This window comes from Apteryx rowi, unplaced genomic scaffold (genome assembly GCF_003343035.1).
Source record: "Apteryx rowi isolate R43461 unplaced genomic scaffold, aptRow1 scaffold_83, whole genome shotgun sequence".
NCBI lineage: Eukaryota > Metazoa > Chordata > Aves > Apterygiformes > Apterygidae > Apteryx > Apteryx rowi.
In genome coordinates, this window is record NW_020451127.1 from 1,709,280 (window position 1) to 1,730,498 (window position 21,219).

At 44.7% G+C, this 21,219-nt stretch overlaps 1 protein-coding gene across 1 annotated transcript in view; it reads right to left on the reverse strand.

The window, feature by feature from the left end:
- The window catches only part of TMIE (transmembrane inner ear), a 37,560-nt gene extending 16,341 nt beyond the window's left edge, over nucleotides 1-21,219 (reverse strand). The window contains exons 1-2 of the mRNA XM_026089678.1: nucleotides 21,121-21,219; nucleotides 5,898-6,015 (exon numbers count right to left, since the gene is read on the reverse strand). Coding sequence (XP_025945463.1) covers nucleotides 5,898-6,015; nucleotides 21,121-21,219 — 217 coding nt within the window. The remainder of the gene's footprint in view (nucleotides 1-5,897; nucleotides 6,016-21,120) is intronic.

Sequence of the window (21,219 nt, forward strand, 5' to 3'; positions counted from 1 at the left end):
TGCCTTTCACTCCAAAGGGATGTACCAGCATGGAAATTGAGGCCTTTTGCCCTGTGTCCTGACCTATTTGTTGGACCATTCCTGCAGAAACCAGTGCTCAAAGAGGTGCTCCCAGATTTGGGAGGCATGTGCAGCGCTGCCTACTTCTCTCCCTGGTGTGCTGCTGCCAACCCCAGACCTGGGAGTGATGGGAACATGGAAACCAGCAGGCTTCGGACCTTGAAACCAAAGTAAAACCCAGTAAGGAAAATAAACAGCCCACAGGCCTGCTTAAAAATGTTGATGGTGGTTGTGATAGCTCTGGGGAAGGAAAGAGGGAGTCAGTAGAGAGCACACTAGTCAAGTCTTGGTCCCAGGTGCTGGCTCTCCCAAAGACTGATCTGGGCCACCCTCTCCTCCATCACAGCACTGTAGTTTTCAAAGGATAATTGCTTTTGTGCAAAACTCTTGAGCTCTGTGGATGAAAGAGGCTATGCAAGATTCAGGGACTCTGTCCCATCCCCTCAGAGCGACACTGTTGGGCCTCAGTCTCTCATTCAGAGGTTCTACAAAAAAAAAAAAAAAAAAAAGCAGGCGCAGCAAGAAGATAGCAGTTCTCCTGAGCAAATCAAATCCTCCTGACAGCTAATCTCATCTCGGGTGTCCCGCTGTTGTCTTATCGCAACCTTTCCTAGGAAGAGAGCCAGATGCCACAGCTGTCACTGCTAGATGCTCCTGCATCCTGGGGGTCTCTTGTCTTATCAGCCGGTACTCAAATAAGCAATCCAGTGTGGCTGAATTACGCTAGATGCTGAGAGGCAGCCTGACAAGGATTTAAAGGCACACTGTCATGACGCTTGCCAGGCATTAGGCCTGTCTTGCTCTACCTGATTAAAATGTCTAAAAGGAAAAGTTTCCTTTAACCAAGGGCAAATGACTGTGTAAAAATCTTGTGGGCAGAAGAGCAGCAGTGACTTGACTTGCTCTGTGCAGCACCTGAAAAAAATTGCTTTTCTTCCTTCCTTTCATTCCAAGTTTTCCATTTAGAGGGTCTTCTTGCTTTGAAAATGAGCTCTAATGTGGCCTTCTCTGACTGGAGCAAAAAACTTAGCATTCCTGATTTTTTCAGTAGATGAATAAGAATCATGTCATGATCGAGCAGCATGTCCATGACAGTTATACCTCCAGCACCACCTGAATGCTCTGTGTGTGTTCTGTGAAACCACATTTCCTCCAATGGGCTGCCACATGCCTGAAGTTTTATTTGTGGCATGACTTTTATCCTGTCACAGATCAGAAGCAAAGGAAAAAGATGGAGAGGGATGGGTTGTTGGACAGAAGGAGGCTGGAAGATGCCTTCGTATGGCATCTGAGAAAGCTGGCCATCAGCTGCTCCAGGAGGAGCAGCAAAACTTTCTACTAACAGGTGTGCAAACATTTCAGCTCTTCTTCTGGTCTCTGGTGGTGAAGAGTCATGAAGCATCCTGTTTGGCTTGTAAACTGCCCAAAAACCTTGTTGTGGATCAGAAGACCTCCACAGAGACTTGTCATTCATTTCAGTGACATGTATTAACAACATAAGTCTTTATGTGTTCTTTTTCTTTTTTCCCCCCTCTTCATTAAATAAGGAAATGTAACAGGGTTTGGAATTTGACCATTTCCCCACCATTTGTTATGTGATGATGCCATCTTGTGGAAGTTGCTAAGAGCAGTTTGAAACTACACCTAAATCACGTCTACGTTTGCAAGTCCTGCGGTGCAGCAGGAGTGGGTTTGTGAGGTGAAAGCACAGGGGACCTGCCATCCTTGCTTGGTGCACTTCACTGGAGTAACTCTAACCCGGTCCTGCTGGTGTGGGTGCTGTTAGCAATTATAACAATGCCAACTGGTGCATAGTGGGACCACGTCTTTCTGGAGCATATCTTCTACTTCCATTTCATCCAAAAGGAATACAGTTTGAGTGTCCCACGTCCACTCTGATGAGAATCAGTGTGAGGTAGGAAGGGACATTCGCTTCAAATCCATACTCCTCATCTGAATTCAAATGACAAAGCAGACACACCTTGAAGGCCTTAAAGCCCTGATAAGGAGCTGAGCTTGTAAGCCAATGGGATCAGGCCTAGGCCCTGGGAAGGATGCCTCTGGTTGTGCCAGCTCCTGCTTTGGCTGGGAGGGTGATGGTGCTCCTGGAACCAGAGAGAGGAACCACACAAAAGCTCTTCTCCAGCTGCGGTCACCTTGGAAAAGCTAAGTGTTATCCTGTGTTCTAGGCTGATATCAAGACAACTTCCAAGACCCTGCTCACACGGAAAACCTGTGTCTGCTGCTGGGAGGTGAAACTTTGCTGGGAAAACCTGGGGAACCACCAGTGCTTTGGGGAATGCAAAGGAGAGGAGGAGGGAGATGTGGCTGGAGCAAAAGGCGAGAAATGGGTGAGAACTGACTGCAAAATCCAGTTAAACACATGTTGTTAGGTTCAAGCCTATCACATTTTGACTTGGATGGCTGATGTGGTTATTTTGGGGTAATAATTGTTTCCTTGTATAATATGTTGTTTTCATAAAGCTGGTTGACTATATAGCTCAAGCTGGTACAGGTGCTTTCAAATTCACTCTGTCCTTTGAAGGAAACAGTTTCTTCAAACAAAAAGACTGTATCAGAGAAGCAGAGCCTTAAACTGGCTCTTTTCCCTGTTGTGACATACTGAATCTATCTATCTCTCTGATGAGAGCTGAGACTTAGCAAGCTGAAAACCTGCAGTTTCCTAGAAAATACCACTCCTGGTAATATATAACCTAAACCATCCAAGTGTGTCAGTGGGAATTTGAACCTTAAAGCAGATGGTACTTTATAGTTGAATGGCACATATCCCATTTGTTAGTCTGGCTAAATTCAGATCCTCAAAATAATATAGCTTCTCACTATTTGCCATTTTCATTGTTTCAAGTACCTGGGCTGTAACTTTCTTTTTATGCTTTCTGTAGTAAGTTTTGTTACTGGGATGTCATCAGAATGATGAACAGTCATGAATGTTTGCTTCTTGCTATTGAGATTTTTTTAGGTAACTGAAGAAAATTTAGCTTCTTTCCTTCAAATGGAACATCTTGGTGTGAAATCTGATGTGTTAGTTTGCCAGCACGGGAGATTTTTCTTGCTTGCATTAATCCTAAACAAGTTGGTAATGCCAAAGCCATTTTCTAACCAAAAAACAAGATAATCAGACTTACTGGGGGTGGGGGAGGGGAACTGTTTACAGTATGATGCCTCCAAACCAAAGACAACCAACCAAATAAACCCCTTCACAAGACTACTTGTATTTTAAATGTGCCAGTGTTAATTTTGATCTCTGCTCCCTGCATTCTAGGGAGTCCATAGGGTTAAATATTTGGCTGTGTTTACTTTACAGAGTTTTTTGCAATTGTTTGCAAAGGGTGTTGTGGCATGTGACGAATTAACATATGCCTCACTGATTGAGAACAGTTAAAAACCCCTAAGAGCACTTATTCTGGAGGCTTTGTTGGATGTAGGGTGTGTTATCTGCCCAGAAAGGGCAATGAGGAGGGAAAAAAAAAAAAACAGAGGAAAAGGCTTGTATTTGCTTTGAAAAGGTGAATGTTTCTGATTTAAAAAGAGCATGGGAACATAACAGGAAAGATATTGGGGACGGACTGATAGAGATTATTTACAGCAGCCAAAGTGGAGACTCTGGTAACAACAGGTGGCTTTTTTCACCCATATCAGCAGAGAAAACAACACAGCCTGTTAAGTTCTTTGAGTAAACTAGGGCTACATCTAGATACTGCATCAGCTGCAGTTTTAGCAGTAAATTTAAAAAGCAGCAAGGAACCTTAGAAATCAGTTGTCGACACTAGGGTGTTGTGGAGTGTGTCCAGCAAACTCATGCTCTCCCAAACAACAACTGCCCGTAGGTCAGCATTGGCATGGCCCGGGATCATTTTCCACCAGCGGTTTGCATGTAACCACCCTGTTTTGGAGAGTAAGAGGGTTTAAAGATTATGGACGTGGCTATTTCATGCCTGCCGGACTCCACACCAGGAAATGTCCTGCACAACTTTAACTTTCTAGTATGGAAGGAGCCATTTTTCTCAGGGGGAAGCCTATCCTATTTTTTTCTCCTGACTTTCAGCAGGAAACATGCTTAAAAATGAACAGGGGGAACGACTATTAATAGACAAAGTTCACTGCTCAAAGCAAAGAAAGAAGAGCAAGTGAGAATGCACGCAAAAGAGAAGGACAGAGTGAAGGAGAAGACATGGGAAAAAGAGCTGTTCATGAGGGTGTCTCTAAGAAAGGTGGAAAAATATAAGAGAGCAGGAAAGCTGGCAGGGGATGATATTACTCTGTACTTGTTGAAAGGAAGTCTGGGGACCAGAATGAGAGACCATTAGAGCCTCAGCAGGAGTCTTTCCTGAGCAGAGAAGTCAAGAAGTAATCATGGGAAAATGAGAATAAGGATGTGTAACAAAGGATGAGGGAAAAAGGAATAGCCGGAGCAGAGCAGTAAAAACTGGGAGGGCTCAGGTATGAGTGGAATTACAGTTAGCCAAACTGGCCAAGGCAACAGGAAAGAAGAGACCCGTTACTTAATGATGAACAAGAGCAGAAAAAGTGATGCAGAAAACTAAGGCACTCAAGGCCTTCTTTCCTTTAGTCATCTTAAAATGGTTTGTTGTTCTGTGTATGAAATTAATTTTAACAAGCAATTAGGACTACAAGCCAGAATCAGAAGAAGGTTAAAAAATGTCTAGGAGATTCAGGTGTGTCTAAAGCCATAAGGCAGGATGAAAGCCTTCCTAGAATGGGTAAGGATTTGTGGCAATCTCTGAGCTGATAGTAATTGCCTTCAAGGTCTGGAGACAAGCTCTGTGTCTGTGCAACAGGAAAAAGAGAACAATCAAGGGAGTTACTGGCAAGTCAGTGTAACATCATTTCCTGGAAAGATGCTGGAAGCAATGTATTTATTAAACACTTTGCAGATGCCTAGAGAGTAACACGAAGATGGGAAGCGGGAAACAGCTTATCAAGTGCAGCTTGTATCAAATGGATCTAGTTTCTTAGTATGACAGTATAACTGGCTCAAGGAGAAAGCAGGAAATCTCATCTTCCTTGTAAGGTCTCTTCTCATAAGGTCTTGACAGTGTCCTGTGTGACATTCCCAAAAGCAAGCCAGTGAAAGTAGTGTGCATTGAGTAGTGCAGCTGGATTAAATACTGTTCCCAGAGTGACCTGCAAGGGGGTGAAGCTGGATGAAGACTTTGTGGTGGGGAATCAGTCATACCCAGACAGATCCTCAAAGCCTGCTGGGGGAGTGCCTGATCCTATCCCACTGTAGTCACCAGGTCTGAGCCAGTGGTTTCCTAATGCCTGGATCCAAAAAAGAGATTTAGGTCATGAAACACCTAGAACAGAGGCGAGGTGCCTAAATGCCAGATCTGGTCCAGGCTGCAGACCTCTTGAGGTTTCTTTGCTTTGGCATGTGGGACAACCCCACAAGAGATCACACATAACCTACAGGGCTGTGTGAGAGGGTGGGACTCCTGCCAAATTGTGTGACAGGGCAGGACCATGGCTGTCATGTGCATCTTGGGCTGCATGTGGTACTGCATCTGGCAAAGCAATCCCAGGTGCAGCACAGCCATACAGCCTCTCCTCTGCTCTGAGATGCCACCAGCTGGGACCCACTGATTCATGCATTACCAGACGAAGCCATGGTGGCCAACTTACAGGTCCTTCAAAGATCCCATCCTGCCTGCAGCAACCCCTCATGTGTAGCCCTGTGACTCCAGAGACCAAAGAGCCCCAGCCATGGCCATGTGGTCTGTAGTCCTCCTTGGGTCAGGAACAGGTCCTACTTGGGGAGGTGCTTAGTTGGTGCAAGGCAGAGAATTGTGACTTACTGACTGCCAGGACAAAGATGGCAAAGATTCCAATCACCTGCCAGAGACGCAGCCCCCAGATCACCACTGTCTCTGAAGTCACGGGGTCCGGCTTCTTTTTTGGGGGTTCTGTGGTGGCCTGGAAAAGAGGGGGAAAAAGAGAAATGTGGTTTAAGAACTGGGTCACTGTAAAGCGGCACAGTAGTACAGAAACTAGCAGCCTCAGTTCTCTGGGCCTCCAACAATTTGGAGCCTTCAGGGAACAGGGCTTTCAACAAAGAGCTTGTATTTACAGTTTTTGCTGATTTAAAGAGTGTCTGAAGTGTTGCCAGTTTTCATGATTATAAAGCAATTCTTTTTGCCTTTATTTCTTAAAATCCCAGCTTTTTCTAAAGACTCAGGCTCCTGAAGTCTTTCATATTTTGTATACATACTTCATATTTTGCAGACATATATCTAGAACTTGATTTTTAAGACTTGGCTTTGGTGTGGGGAGGGGGGTGGAGTGGGGTAATGACAGCCAGAGTAAACAGAGAGCCCAGATGGCTGGACAAGTTTGTGGTGATGAGGCAGGTCTGTGGGTCAGGGCCCACAGCCAGGCACAGGCAGAGCTGCGCTCTCTCCAAGCTAACACGGAGCCCTGGCGGCCAGACCTCTGGGAAGGAGGCAGGATGCTCCTGGGACCCTGGAAGTAACTTGCTGCATGACTGAGCCTTGGAGAAACACAGCAGAAGGACTGCTAGATCAAATAGGACAGAAGGAATTGTGTATGAGATAGCAATTGATGCTGACCCCCAAGTTGGACCATTCTTTCTTGTTCTCATCATGCGCTTATTGTAAGAGCTGCTAGCAGAAGAGGGAAGCCTGCTTTCCTGACTCTGGCCTTGGTTTTGGTGTTGAAATCTATTGGGTCTGGTTCACTTCTTGCTATGCATTCCTGTCTTGACCATAAGCCAATTTCTTTTCCTATGTCCAGACTTCAGGGGGAACCTGAGAGAGGGCTAGGACATGGCATACCCTTAGTTCTTCCTTTGCTCACCTTCTTCATCCTCACGGCGGCGCCAGTAGGCTGCAGCTACCCTGCTGCCTGCATCTCAGAAGCAGTATAGGAAGGAGCTGGGTGGTTTGCCTGCCCCACACTGGCCCCGCTGCCACTGCTATGGGAGTTGCAGTGGCAGAGAACTTGTCCTAGCAGGTGTAGTCCTGGCCAAGCCCATCTCATCAGCCCTGCAGGCAGGGCTGGCTCTGGGCCTGTGATAAGGAAAGATGTGAACCTCCAGTTGTTCTGCCCTGGAGCTTCTGCAGGCATGTGCCTTGGTGTGGGCTCATGTCCAAGCTCTCTGAATGTCTGTACTCTGAAGATGCAACAGATGTTGCCTGAACTTCCCTTTTCTAGCGAGGGAATGCTTCACAGGAGGCCAGGAGGACTTTGTAACTTGAGTAGCAAGCATTTCTGTAGTGCTGTTTCAGAGCTCCTTGGCATTAAAGATGTGAGTGGGGGTAAGATTCGATCTCTTAAATGTAGGCATCTAGTGTCATCTGAGGTGCTGTGGGGTATCCTCCAGCTGCCAGTCCAGCAGCACGTGGGTCTTGCAATGGTCCTGCCACATGTGCCAGCTGCTGTATGGATGTCAGACACTCGAAGACATCTCAAATGGCACTAGGCAGCTGACTTCACAGCAGTGGCCTCATCCCCAGGAGATATGAGACAAAGTCAGGACATCTCATATCTATACCTTGTTCTGTCTGCCTCCTGTTGGATGAGCATCCAGCACCTCAGCTTCCCCACAGATAAGAGAGGAACATTGCCGCTTCCCTACTTCTGCCTTGAGGTATTTTGAAGGAAAATGCTGTGTGGATTTGATACAGGAACAGATACTGTGGCCCAATTATAAGTTGGGGAAGGGCACTTGATTTAAATGCCTGCTATGGGGCCCTGATCCCATAACCCTTGGATAGTGAAGGGTTGATGAGTTCTTGAAGGGCAGCAGTACATACTGGCAGCAATTCCCACACACAGTATTCTGTAGCTATCAAAATGGCAAAGGAGAATTGGATAGTTACTTAAGTTACGTTTAAGCACTGGGGATCCAAGCACGTTGTCAGCGGACTCTCCCTATAAGGGAGTCTGCACGCGGAATGCAGATGTCAGATTTCATGAAATACAAGAGAAAAGGGTTCAAAAGGTGGTCGCTCTGGAATAGAGGCTCCAGTTCTGCAGCCCAGGCTCCGAGTCCTACAGCTCCAGCAGTATGAGAGATTCATGTGATTCAGGAAGGAGTATGTATCATAGGGAGATTAAACAACACAGACAGCGTTGAGGAGTCAAGATTAAAGCTTAGACCAAGGGATTCCAGCACTTCTTTTGTGTATAAATAACAGCTGTGAACAAACAGCTGTGTTTTTAGACATACAGCCCTCAGGCAACCTGCTCTCCAATGCTCTTTGCAAAGAAGTAGTTAGCTAACCCGTATGTGCTGAGAGTCCTGAGGTTACCTGAGAGCACATGAAGTGTGTAGAGACCAAGCTGTGCTGTGGTCCAAGAGAAAGGTCCTGGCTTCTCTCTTAGCTTTTTCCCTTGCAATAATAAACCACGAGCCTGCCCAATGGCAAGGTTGTGCCGTTTCATTTCTTTTTATGATGTAGCCCACAGGATCCTTTTGTAGTTTCAGCATATTCATATCATGATCTGGCAAAGAATTTAAGTAAGGGATATGACCCCAACTGCTTTTGTTTACTTAAAAATATTTTCGTTTTAACAATTAAGTGGAAATTCTTCCTGCCAGCTGAAAGCGTACATTTTCTTTCAATTTAAATTTGGCTTGGGGGCAGTCAACTTCTTTGTGTGTTCTTCTCCATTAAAAAAAAAAAAAAATCTTAAAATGAATTAATAATTAAAAGGGAATTTGAAAAAACTATGAATTCTCCAGAGTTTCCTCTCCATTCATAAACAGTAACTTTAATCTGACTTGCTTCTATGTTTTGGGTCACTAATGACAAGTCTGACAAAAGAAATGTACTCTTAAATCCTCTTCTAGAGGTCACATCAAGCCTGGTTGTCTTTCTGGATAGCATATCTTAAAGAGTTATCCGGGCTAACAAGGGGGTCTTTGAATTTAAGTTCTCTGGCTTGTATTGTATCAATGGTCAGAAGAGATGTGAGAATGTCCTGTTTGGTGCATGTCTACAAAAAGAAGGGATTTAGCTAAAGGAGTGTATTTGATGCAACATGAAAAGTGTTCTGGTTTCCAGCCCCTCAAAAAGCTCTAGAAGGGAAGCACAAGGGGTCAGTGAGAAAATGTGTGAAAAACAGGAAAGTAACCATGATAGCCTTATCTTGTGGTGTTGTCAGCTTTCTTTATGTGGCTTACTGATGATCTGGCTAGTACAGAGGAAGAGCCCTGCAACCCATAGCTGCATCTGTCTCTTCAGCCTTCAGGATTGTTTCAGTCTTAGATTGCCACCTAGCTGCCTTACAGATCACACAGTCACCTTGCAGGACATTTTGGAGGAGGCAGAAACTCATCGATAATGTAGGTGGCAGTGACCATTCTTTACACCATGGAGGTTTTAGCTCTGCCTTCATTTTATCCTGGAAGTCAGGTGTCAATGGACCATCCCTTTAAAGAAACACCTGGCCTTTGATATATAAGATAGAATCCAAAAAAATAGAGCTAGAAATGCCTCAGAGTGTCCAGCCCATCATCCTGCTCTCTGTAGGCTTTTGATATCTATAGCATTGACTTCTCTGTCCAAACTTGTCACCCCAGGTTCACTTTAGAGTCACTGAAAGGAAATAGGAACATTTATGATGCAATCTGTCTGACCTATATTAGATACTTGAGAAAAGGGGAATTGCATCCTCAGCTCTTGACTGTATTGAGTAGTTCTTCAACATCTATAGGGAGATGCTGGGGTAAATAGCTGTAGAGGTGCATACTTTCTGTTGAAGAAACCTCTCCAGAGTGACCATTTAGGTGGAAACTGGACAGGGATATGATGGCTTCCATGACAGTTAAGTGTTGGACAGTGAGGTATCGAAGTCTCATTGCGGATCCAGTTCTTAATTTTTTTTCTGTGCCTCAGTTTCCCACCTCCGAAATGGGGATAGCCACATTTTATAGCCATGTTGAGAGGATAAATGTTACAGGTAATGAAGTTTTCAGATGTTGCAACGATTGGGGGGCTACCTGAGAAATATATTGGGTCGATGCATAGTAGGAGAGATATCTCACTGTAAAATCCAGGAGGTGAGTTATGGTTCTGCAGGAAATTCATGCTTAAAGCTATTTGACCCGATACCCACAAACTAAACCTGTGGTACGGTGAGAGCAAAGGTGATCATCTGTCATGATCAGAATTCAGAGAGCTTCAACCATACTAGTCAGACAGGTTGCCTAGGCCAATGTTGTGGTGCTAGAGCAGCAGAGATATGGTGGGGACACGCACACCAACAAGAAACACTTGTTCTCTCAGACAATGGCTTAGAAGATCAGAGGTTAACAATCCCTCACTTTGGGATGTGTTGTGTTACAGTAAATCATAGACTTAAAAACCTGCTAACGACCTTTTAGAACAGTTGTTAGCAAAACACATTCACTGGTTCATATTTGAACTTAAGGCCTGATTTGAATCGACAACAGCCTTTTGATAGAAGCTAAAAACACTTCCCTTCTAAAAAGTCTCCTAAGCACACTCATCTGATTCCCTGCAGTGCCCTTTCCTTCTAAGCCCATGAAAGTGCAGTTAAAACACAGCTGTAATGGATACCAGAGAGAGTGAATTGGAGCTGTTCTCCAATTACTTGCCTATTTGTGCAATACAAACCATATTTTAGTCCCTTCTTAATGAAGGATGTTTCCTACTGAGTCTGGAGTGCTTTGTTTCCCAGTGGGATCCCAATTACACTCCATTTGTGGTGGATAGGATTGCTGTCTGAGCTTGTCTCTTCTAAACTGTCTTAGGTACTCAGTATCACTTGGTGCAACTTTATTTCCGTTTGCTCCAGCTACCCTTGTTTGATAGTGCAGGTACTGGACCTAGGGCATCTCATGCTCAAAAAAAAAAACAGCTGAACGAAGGAGAAAGTCTATTCAGAGTGGTGTGATCTTGTAGATGAGTCTGGGAGAATCGAAGTGGTAGGAATCTGCAATACTCATCACTAAAGGACCTCCTTTTTAAACTATAGGATTTCTTTATACTGGTTACAAAGCAGCCGGCAATAAAGAACAGAAATGGAAGAAGCCCTGGGGAGCAATTAGGGCACCATTTTAGGCTCTGAAAACTTTGTCTAATTAGAAGATCCCGGAGATCTAAGTTCACTTCCTGTCTTGGCTCTGGCTTTCCTGTGTTACCATGAGCTGCTCGCTTACTACTGATCCTGCAGTCAACCTTTAGCATAGCCTCAGTTTGAATCACAGGAGACATTTACTTTTGAAGTTCTCAGTATGGCTTTCCTCTTTTTCAAAACTGAGCTCCCCAAAGGGTCTCTCCTACCAGTCTTGTCTCTGGGCATCTTGGAAAGGGAGTCAGGTATAAAGAAAATATCCCTCAGCAAGGGAAACTGCGGGATTTCTGCTGAAATCCTGCACATCTGGATAAATTTTAAGTATACATCAAGAAAGGAGAGAAGATATGGAAAGGGGCATGGCTGGTGGGGCATGGGCCCATTCAGGAGAGTTCCCCAGGGTTGTGCCAGACAGGATTAGAGAGGAAGGGTTAGCTCTCTAGATGTCTGGAGGGGATGGGTTTCAGGTTGATTGTAGCTATTGCTCTAGACAGTTTTCGGAGAAAGCCCTCAAAGGATCTACTGTCAGTGCAGGGAAGGGGGCCTGCAGCTCTGGAGGTCCAAAGATTTTTCACATGGGTACTTCCTGCTCAGTCAAGCCTCGCTCATTGGTAATGGTCCTTCCCTTTGCTTTGCTGAGGCACTTGCAGGGGTGCGTTGCACACAGCAGCATGACGCTCCACACTTTCTTGACTGTGGCTGGGCATCTATGAGGAGTCCTGAGGCAAGAGAGAGGCTTTACTCTGCAGCCAAGGACTGTGTTTTCTCATGAGGCTCAGCTCTGAAGACAGCCATGCTTGCAGGCGTATTCCCCATCTACAGCCATGGAGAGCAACCCCTCATATAGCCTGACTCCCTGTCTCATGACCAGCCACAGGGCATCTTGTGCACCAGAGCCTCAGGACATTCAGCAGGCTGGTGAAGTTTAGCGTATGGTATTAGTCAGCACTAATCATAAGCACAGGGTCCTCTGAGAATACAGTATATAAAAATACAGATCTGAAGGTGAGGCAGTAAGAATCCACCTTCTCCTTTACAACTGGTGAAGGCACCAGTTTTTCCACATCGTACACAGGTTTTGAGTCCCATGTGTTGTCCCCAGTGCCAGTCTCCAGCAAGAATGTCAAGCGGTATATAGTCATCTCTTCATGTGACACCCTTGCATAGGACTGGCTCTACTGCAACAACAGCAGAATAATTGTAATTGGAAGCAACGAACCAAAGTCAGAGTTTAACAGTACTGAGCATGGAGCCGTGGGACTGGAGATCCTGGCTGCTTTCCCTTCCAGTTAGTCTCTTTCCTCTGGGGATCTCAAAGCACTTAAGGCATCGCCCTTCTTAAATAGAAGTAATATTTCCAGTTCAGAGTAGAGTAGCTGAGACAGGGCAATTAAGAGATTTTTTCTCAAGATCACAGCACGGATTAACATCTTTGGGAAACGGAATGGATTCCAGGGTCCTCCTCTAACTGCAGTACCACTTATGTAGAAAACATCATAGAGATGCAACATGCAGTAGACATTTAGATGTTTAAATGTCCAAGTAATCGCAAATTAAAACATAGCAAGGATGAAGAAACTGGTTGATTGGTAAAAAAAACTGCGTGACAATTGTGGGAGGGGGGAAAAAAGATCTAAATATACATGAAGGTAAGGGATGAGCTGACATACCAGGTGCCCAGCTAGAGGCAATTGTGTGCCTCAAAAGGAGAGCCTAGGTCTCTGGATTGATGTAGGAGCATGTGCTTGCTGTCAGTCAGTATCAGGAAGGTTAGTAATGGGAGCACTTGCTGTCAGTTTAAGGCTACTTATACACAGATTTGCATCAAACCAGGCTGAACTTGCTTTGGAAGAAAGAAACAAAAACAGGGTTGAATTTCTGTCACTTTCACTGGTTTCATAAAAGGTCTCTGTTTGCCACTTTCTGTAATGCTTTGGTTCAAATTGTTGCATATTTAAGACAAAAGTGCAAGGGGAAAGAGTCACAAGCTGTGAATGAAGACTGCTGCAGAGTCCTGAGCATTCATGTAGATACTTGGGTTTAACCACTGTAACTTTTCATCATATGCTCTTAACCGGGCATTGAGGACGCTAGGGTTGAAGCATGCAATGAAATTACCGTATTACCATGGTCAAGCTACCACGGGTCAGTAAATCATCATGCAAGCTGACCTGTGGCAAGTGTCCATGAGCATGCACTGTGACTAAGTAGCAGAGGGCTAAGTCTGCATTACTACACATGCTGACTGGACAAGATGTCTGAGCTCCTAAATGAGTTGAAAAATGCAGCACTGAATGTCCCACACTTAATCTCATTAGCTTTTGGAGATGATATGTATGATGGCAAAAAATCTTAATGGAAGCAACTCTTAGTAGCTTTAGGAGATCGGAGCTGTTCATTTGTGCACGGGGATAAATGTCAAGATTTGGAGTTGCTGATTTGTGCTTGGCAATAAATGTCAATATAACGGAGTGATTGGACCAGGGACAAAGGAAAAGATGTAAAAGGGTGAAACCCAGCGGAGATGGAACTGTGGGATAAGGCAATTCTTACATGGTCATAAATAAATAAATGAAGCTGGTACTCACGGTTCAATCGAGGATGGATTTGAAAGGTGAGGTGCCCTTGGCCACGAGTGTGGTCCAAATTGAAGATGGATAGATGGATGAAGAGGTTGCATTTAGTATTAAGACAAAGCTGCCAAGCCAAAATACTGACAGTGTTGCTTTATAGGCTGAAAGCAGCTGCATTAAAGAAAAGACTCCAGAAGACTGGAGGCAATAAAGACGACTGCTGCAAAAGATGTCAGGTTTAAGGGGAGTCATCTTTAGATACGGGAGGGTGTAAGGAATGCAGAAAATGCAGGCAAGAAGCAGCATCAACAACACACAAAAATAATAGTTCAATGCGGAGACATTTCTGGAGGAAAGCAGATGAGAAGATATCAAAGAAAATTATGCAAACATACCCAAGGCTAGCCTCATCTACAGTATTGTTACCAAAAAGTGGCTGGCATTGTCTACAGAAATATGGAAAAGTTGGGCCTTCAGGAGGGAAGGAAAAAAAAAAAAAAAAGGCAAAGGGAATAAATGAAAGGTTACAATGTTCACTGTCCCTCCAAGGAGCCTCTGGGCTGAGAGAAAGTATAATCATGTTATATCAAAAAGACTTAGAGCTCAGTTTAGGAGCCTAAACTTAATGGAGATGTTGATGTAGACCTTAGCAAATACTTCACATAACACTTGTGGAAGATCTGCATTCTCTAGAGTGGCAGCTGGAAAATGGGAGGAATACAATGCAGTGCCTAAAACAAGATTAGACTTCTAATTTTAGACAACTGAATCCTATTTGTAGTTAATACAAATGACCAATACCAAAGATGGACCATGGATGTAGGTGTCTTGCAGGGTGGTTGAGTAGCCCCCTAGGCTCTGCTGACTGTAGTGACTATAATAGAGGCCAGGTCACCTGGGTCACTTACCAGCACTTACTGCAGACATGCATATTTAAGTGTCTTCACCTGCAGGCTACCTTGCTCCCTTAAGTTAGAGCAGATGGATTTCCTTTTAGATTATTAAAAATATGCTAGTTAAGCCTGAGCTAGTTACTGTAAGGTTATGTGATGGCTAAGATAAAGCAGGTGCTTCCAGAGGGCCGTTCATCCCAGTCTGAGGCAAGTGACTTATCTAGATCTGATGAATAAATGATTGTCTCCCCACTATTATAAATGGAGCCTGTGGTGACTCACTCGTATTGAGGTGTTTAATTTTTAGATGCCCAGCTTAGAGAAGGTAAATCCTGCCCTTGACACCCAATTCTTTGCTTGACTTCTGGGAGTAGGGACGAGAAGTGATGGGATTTTGAGCTGTCCCATAGACCATACTGGCCTCTGGCTGGAGCTGGAACAAGAGTTGGTGCCTGGTTACTGCCCCATGCTTCAGGCTTGCTGTGACTTGAGCCCTGTAGGGCTGGTTTGGGGGATGTTTTTGGGGGGGGATCTAAAGAGAGCTAAGGCTGGACCTGACCTCTCCTCTGCTTCACCACCCCACAGGGCAGGCTTCCCTGGCTGGGAAGACCCAAGATCTGCTTGTGCTCCAGACCGGACTATGCCAAAAGCCTGGCCCCCAAACCCTGCTAGGTGGCATGTCCCCAGGCGCAGCGGAGGCTCAGGCATGTCCCCCCATCCCAGCATGTCTCAGAGCTGCCTCAGGCATCCAAAGAATAATCTCTGCATTACCTACAGGTGTTTCCTTTACAGCTCCTCCAAGTGCCCAGCAAGGGCAGGGAGGAGGCAAAACCTGCTCCTTAAGGAGCAGAACCTAAACTGGCATTGGACGCTCAGCACTGTAAAACATTAACTAAACCCCCAAACACTAAATCACTTCCAGGCAAGTTGCGTTTTTAGGTCAGAACAGCTTGACACTGGATCTTTTAACAACAACAACAACAAAAATGCTCTTTGTTTCTGATTCATTCCCGTCAGACAAACTGTTAACAGTGATGGGGTGTGTGTGAAGGAGGAGTATCAGCCCCAGTGGAAAAGGAGATAGCTGCTGGAGACAGAAGCTTTATTCGCTTCATCAAGCAACAGCGAAGAAAAATTGTGAAAGGCACCACTTTTCAAGGTCTCTTTAAAATGCTCCCTCTAATTAGTCTTGACTGGTGTTGCTGCTTTGCCTGCAACATGGCTGAGCTTTGGGAAAAAAAACCCAACTAACAATGTTTATTCCTAATTGCATTTGATTGCACATATCTAAAGGCCACAGATGGTTCTGGGGGACTGAGTTTTAAATAGGCAAACATGCATGCTCCCTCCCTTCCTCTCCTTCCAAGTAGCAGGAAGGAGACGGGCAGTCTGACGATGACCTCAACGCCAACGAGGTTCTCTGTGGCGGTGGGGAAGCCATGGCAAGGTCCAGCTACAAGGTCCAAAATACAGCAGTGCTAATAACTGAGACTTGGGTTCATAGGCAAAGGCCCCTCTATAACGCAATGATGTGCTTAAAGAAAAGAGACGGATCATAACTTAACTGTTCTAAATTATGATTAAGGAGACAACATGTTTACGTATAGATGTGCTTACTCCGCAAATAACTGAAATGTGCAGAGAGCATGTCCTTTTTTTTTCCCTAAGATTTTTTGTTTCTTTGGGTCCAGTGACTTTGCATACTCTACAGTCTCTCTCCCTCTCTCTGAGCCTGTCTCCTTAGCTGTGATATGGAATTTTCCAGAAAAAGGCTTTGCAATTTTCTCTCACTTTTTGAATCCAGCCTGGCCCACAATACCTATACCTTCCTTAAAGATACCCTTTTTAAAACCAATACTTACCTCTCAAAACATCATGTGTTGCTTGTGTATGTCCGTCTCTTGAGATATTATTTTCCTATTCGATCTCTTTATTGTCAGCTATTGAGTTAAATCTATGCATTCACATAGGGAAGTCAACCTTAGGAGTCCCCTAGAACTACTCGGTAATTTTGCCTGCCTTCATTTGAACTGTAATCACACCTCAATAATTTTAGATTACTGCATACAACATTACATCTGTCACATTCGCTTGGAGGCTACAAATGAGGGTTGCTGTTTCCTGAGCCAAACAATACACAGCTAAGCGTAATATAAACTGAACTCCACTTATGTTTGATCTGGAGGACATTGTCATGCATCTATATGGCAATTTGAAAGTGGAAGGACTTGGAAAACATCTGAGAACATTTTTTTTTTTTTTTAATGGCCTTCAATTTATCTTGCAGTGAGGGAAATTATCTTCTTACCTAACTCTATTGGGACCAGCCTTGCTTTATTTCACTGAAGCTTTTCCTAATGAGCAGAAAAGGTTAGGGTTTTCTTCCCCTATTCTCAAGCCTATGCTGCAGCTTTTGCATGGAGTCCAAGCTAGAATAAGGGGAGACCGGAGACCTCTTTATTTTTCTCACTGTGTTGATAATGAGAAGAATGCAACCTTTTCTGGTCTAGTAAAGCTTCTGAAATGTTTCTTTTGAGTTGCTTCCTAGAACAGAGTTTTACCTCCTGACTAAGGAGCTCCAAACTCCAGTCCAGAGAGAAAGAGCTTGATAAAGGAGTGGCAGCAGGAGAATTCAAATCAATAAGGGGTTAATTGATTAAACCCAATGCTACATCCCAAACACCTGATATATCTTCTCATCCCACCCTCCAACTTCCCACTCAATCCAAGTCTCTTAAGAGCTGATGGAGGTGCACCCTGATTCCTTTCTCCGTGAGGATTGCATTAAAAGTGATGCCAGTCCCCCCATGATAACCCTGATGGGCCTAAACTCCACCCAGAGGAGGTGGAACCCTGCTATAAAATGCTGGAGAGTGCTGAGGTCCAGTTTTCAGACTTTTTTTTTATATTCTCTATTTGTTTCCTGTTTATTTGTAGCCTGATTCTCTCTTTCTAGAGTCTGCAAGGAGATAGAAAGGTTTTTAACAGAGGAGAAAATTCAGGTAAAAGAAATGAGGACTAAGAATAGCCTTGGGATAGGAATGAGAAAATAATTGGGTCAATGAGGACATAGGGATGACTGGGAAAACATGGTCCATTCTAGCTGGTTTATCAGGCCTTAGTATCAATAAAGTGGCTCAATTTAGCACAGACTTCTCTGTGCTTTCCCAAAACACAGCCTTAATGGTTTTCCTCTTATGCTGCTGAGTAGAGTATGCCTTAAACTAGGTACAAAGTAGTCATAAAAAAGTTACGGTGCTAGTTTTCAGGCCTGGCCTAAACAACAGCTAAATCTAAGAAGTGATGGTGTTTATATTAGCCTCTATGAGAAGAAATTTCTGTTCCGGGGCACCGGAAATGTTGATGCTCCTTGCTACCTAACTTGTCCTAATTCTGTTTCCAGAGCATCCCCGGGGCATGTCGAAGGTCTGATGGGTAAAAGCAGTAGCAGCATGAAACGTGCTATTGCCTCGTCCCTCCTTCCCCGTGTAAACCGCCTTGTTCTTGAAATACAGAGCTTGTCCTAGCTGGGACTCTTGGAGGGATGGTGAGGAAATGGTGGGAAGCTAAGGAATGAGCCAGTGCTATGTGCGTTTTATTAAAAGGACGTAATTTTATGGGAGCTGCGTGCATCGTCTGAGCAGTTCTGTGCAAGAAACAGAATAGCCAAAGATGTGTTCTATGTTATTTAGCCTTGTCCTCAGTGCTAGAGCCTTGGTGTAACGCTGCAAAAGAGCTTTTCTCCTCACTTCTAGGTGCTCATCTGGCGCCAGGTAACGTCTGAGTGCTTCACAATCATGAATGTATTTTAAAGGTGGAGTGTGGAGGCACTGAGAGGTACCTAGACAGAGCTACTAGGGCATTTATCTTCACAAACCTGTACGTCCTAAAACTGAACGAGGACATGCGGCTCCTGGAGCAGAGTCCCCAGCTCCGGGTGAAATGCTGAAAGTCTCTCTGCAATGCACCTTACCACAGGGCTCCTAGCAGTTGGTGCACTGAATGGGGAAGTGCCTAGGGTGGCCCGTGGATCTAATCCCAAATTTATCCAGTAAGAGGGTAGCTTTCTAATCCTTGGACAATTAACTTCCCCCCTGGGGGGGGGGGGTCCACATATTCTTCTAAAGACCCTATAAAAGAGAAAAGCTTTTTGTCAGTGCAATTAGACTCACGATTCAGAGGCTTTTATTGCCCTTCTCTCCCAGGTAGAAAATGCACTGGAATCTCCACATTTGGAAATCCTTGAACACTGTTAAAAAAGAGTATCTTATTTCTTCACTCTTCCTTACTGTGATCTCTTTTTTTTTTCTTTTTTCATAAGCTCACTGAAATGTTCTGATGTACAGTCCATTTGATTTTCTCTGTGTTTGTTTTGATAGGCTGGCTTAGCATAAATTTAATTATTCAGGATAACTACATTGTGTGATTGTTTAAAGCAAAAAGTCCTTGCAGAGCTTCAGAACAGCCTGTAATTCATCTGCCTTTAGAAATACAGAAACTGACTGTTCATCTAATCTAATTTTTGGATACCTGCTAGTTAACCTGCTGTGCAGCATGCATTTTCAGATGATATTTTCTCCTTCCTAAGTGCTATGAGAAGTAGACAGCTTTTCAGGAAACTCTGGTGTAAGTAAAGCCGACCAAAAAATTACACCTGTTCTATAATGATTTTTCCTAGTTTTGACATTTAACGTTGTTCTGCTTTGGCATGAAGACAAAACCCGCAAAGTGAGTGTCTGTGAAACATAATGATAGGGAACATCTATCTTCAAATTGAAAATGTCAGGCTGCTTATTCAGGTGGCTGTCTCAGTGTTTAGAAACGGCAAGAAAGTAAAAGTCTTCCTGTCGGGGCTGGTGCTGCGTCTGCAAACCATTCTGGCTTCAGTGAAGCGTATTTTGTCAAATGTGCTCTGTAAGAAAAAGTTCTGCCTCACTTGTAACCTTGAGAGCCCTTGTAGACTGAAGGGCTTGGAAAAATCTCTATGAATTCATAGACTGCTATAAAGGAGCTCATAGATTTGCTTTGCTGGTGGGTGTTATACCAGGAGAACCTGGTTCTGTGTAGGTCAGATGGGATGTCTTGGTAGACCCATTTGAAAATATTGAATTAAGTGACTTAAACAATGGGTCGGTGGCAGAACTTGGTTCACAGGATGGGTGTATGATCCCAAAATGCCTGTTGTTGCCTCTCGTGTTGTTGGTGGTGAACTGCTAAAACCTGCAGACCAAAAGCTGCAGAGATCAGACCTGGCCTGATGAGAACCTCTATCGGGTAATTGCTAATGTGGATGTTATAACCTGGCTTCATTTCCCCACAGTGTGCTTCTGTGGCTGATCCGTTGCCGTAGACAGGTCAGACAGGTGGTTTGTAGCCCTGGTCCTGCCCAGGGAACCATTTTCGGCCATTGGTTTCTTTAGCCACAGAGGCAATGCAGAAGTCCCGCTGCCACCTTCTGCACGTCACCATGTGCTTGGACCCAAGAGCTGCCACAGCACCAGTGTGGCTTGCGAGGGAGGTCCCCAGCCTGGCACAAGGACCAACAAAGCCAGACTCACCTCATCCTTGCTCTGTAGCACATGTACCAATTACAGGTCAATTTGGGTGGATTCATCTAAGATGAGTGCATTATAGATGTCCATGCTGTCTTGGGGCTGGTCCCTTGAAACTTCCTTTAGAAGCAGACACAGGATAACTGAATTTTTGAGCTGCGCTGACATGAGGAGAAATGTGCTGCTAAGGTGGTAATGGGCTTTTGCTATGCTCAAGGCTGTGGCCCGTTAGACTCTTAAGTCTAAGAGGACTGAGCAAAACAAGTTCTGCTGTAAGAATATGCTGCTCCTCAGCACCACGGTACCTGTGCACTGGGGTTCAGACCCTGAGCTGTGAAACTGGTTTAAGTACGCTCTTCCCTCCCAGTCCAGCCTGGCCTTACCGAAGAGAGCTGGGGCCAGGGGAATATGTAGACCTTTTCAGGGGGTGAGCTCTGAAATTGAGCCATGAGCGAGGAACATCACCTCAAAAGTCAAAGCTTTGGCTGAACAAGATGAAATGAGGGAAGGCAGAGGAAGAAAAATGCAGCCTGGATGTTTAATCTGGGATGGTACATCCAGGTGCAGGACCACCTGCGCATGCCTGTTCCCGCTCTTCTTTCCTGAGCCTCCGATGTCGGACACTTGTTGGATATGCAGTACTAGGCTAGAAGATGCTGTGACTTTAGCCTCTTTGGGAATTAAGCCCTCTTTGGGGATTAAAGCAGCCCTTAACTGCTTACCATTTTCAGCAGCAGCTATTGGCATTTTAAAAGTGGCTTCCTCCTTACACTAGGCCTGGTAGAAAGCAACAAGTGTCGCCCAAAGAAGCCTCTAACTCCTTGGAGCCACCTTAAATTCTCTGTCTGCCATACCTGTCCTCCCTGGGTATCCTGCATGGAAAAAACATGATTCCCAAGCACCCTCAACCCCAGATCTGCAAAGCAGGATGCTCCTTACCTCGATTAACTGTCCCATGGCAGCTCTGGAGCAAGACAAGAAGAGGGAGGAACACCTCATCCAGGAGAGAGGATGCTGCAAGGGTGGATCCCACGCCAT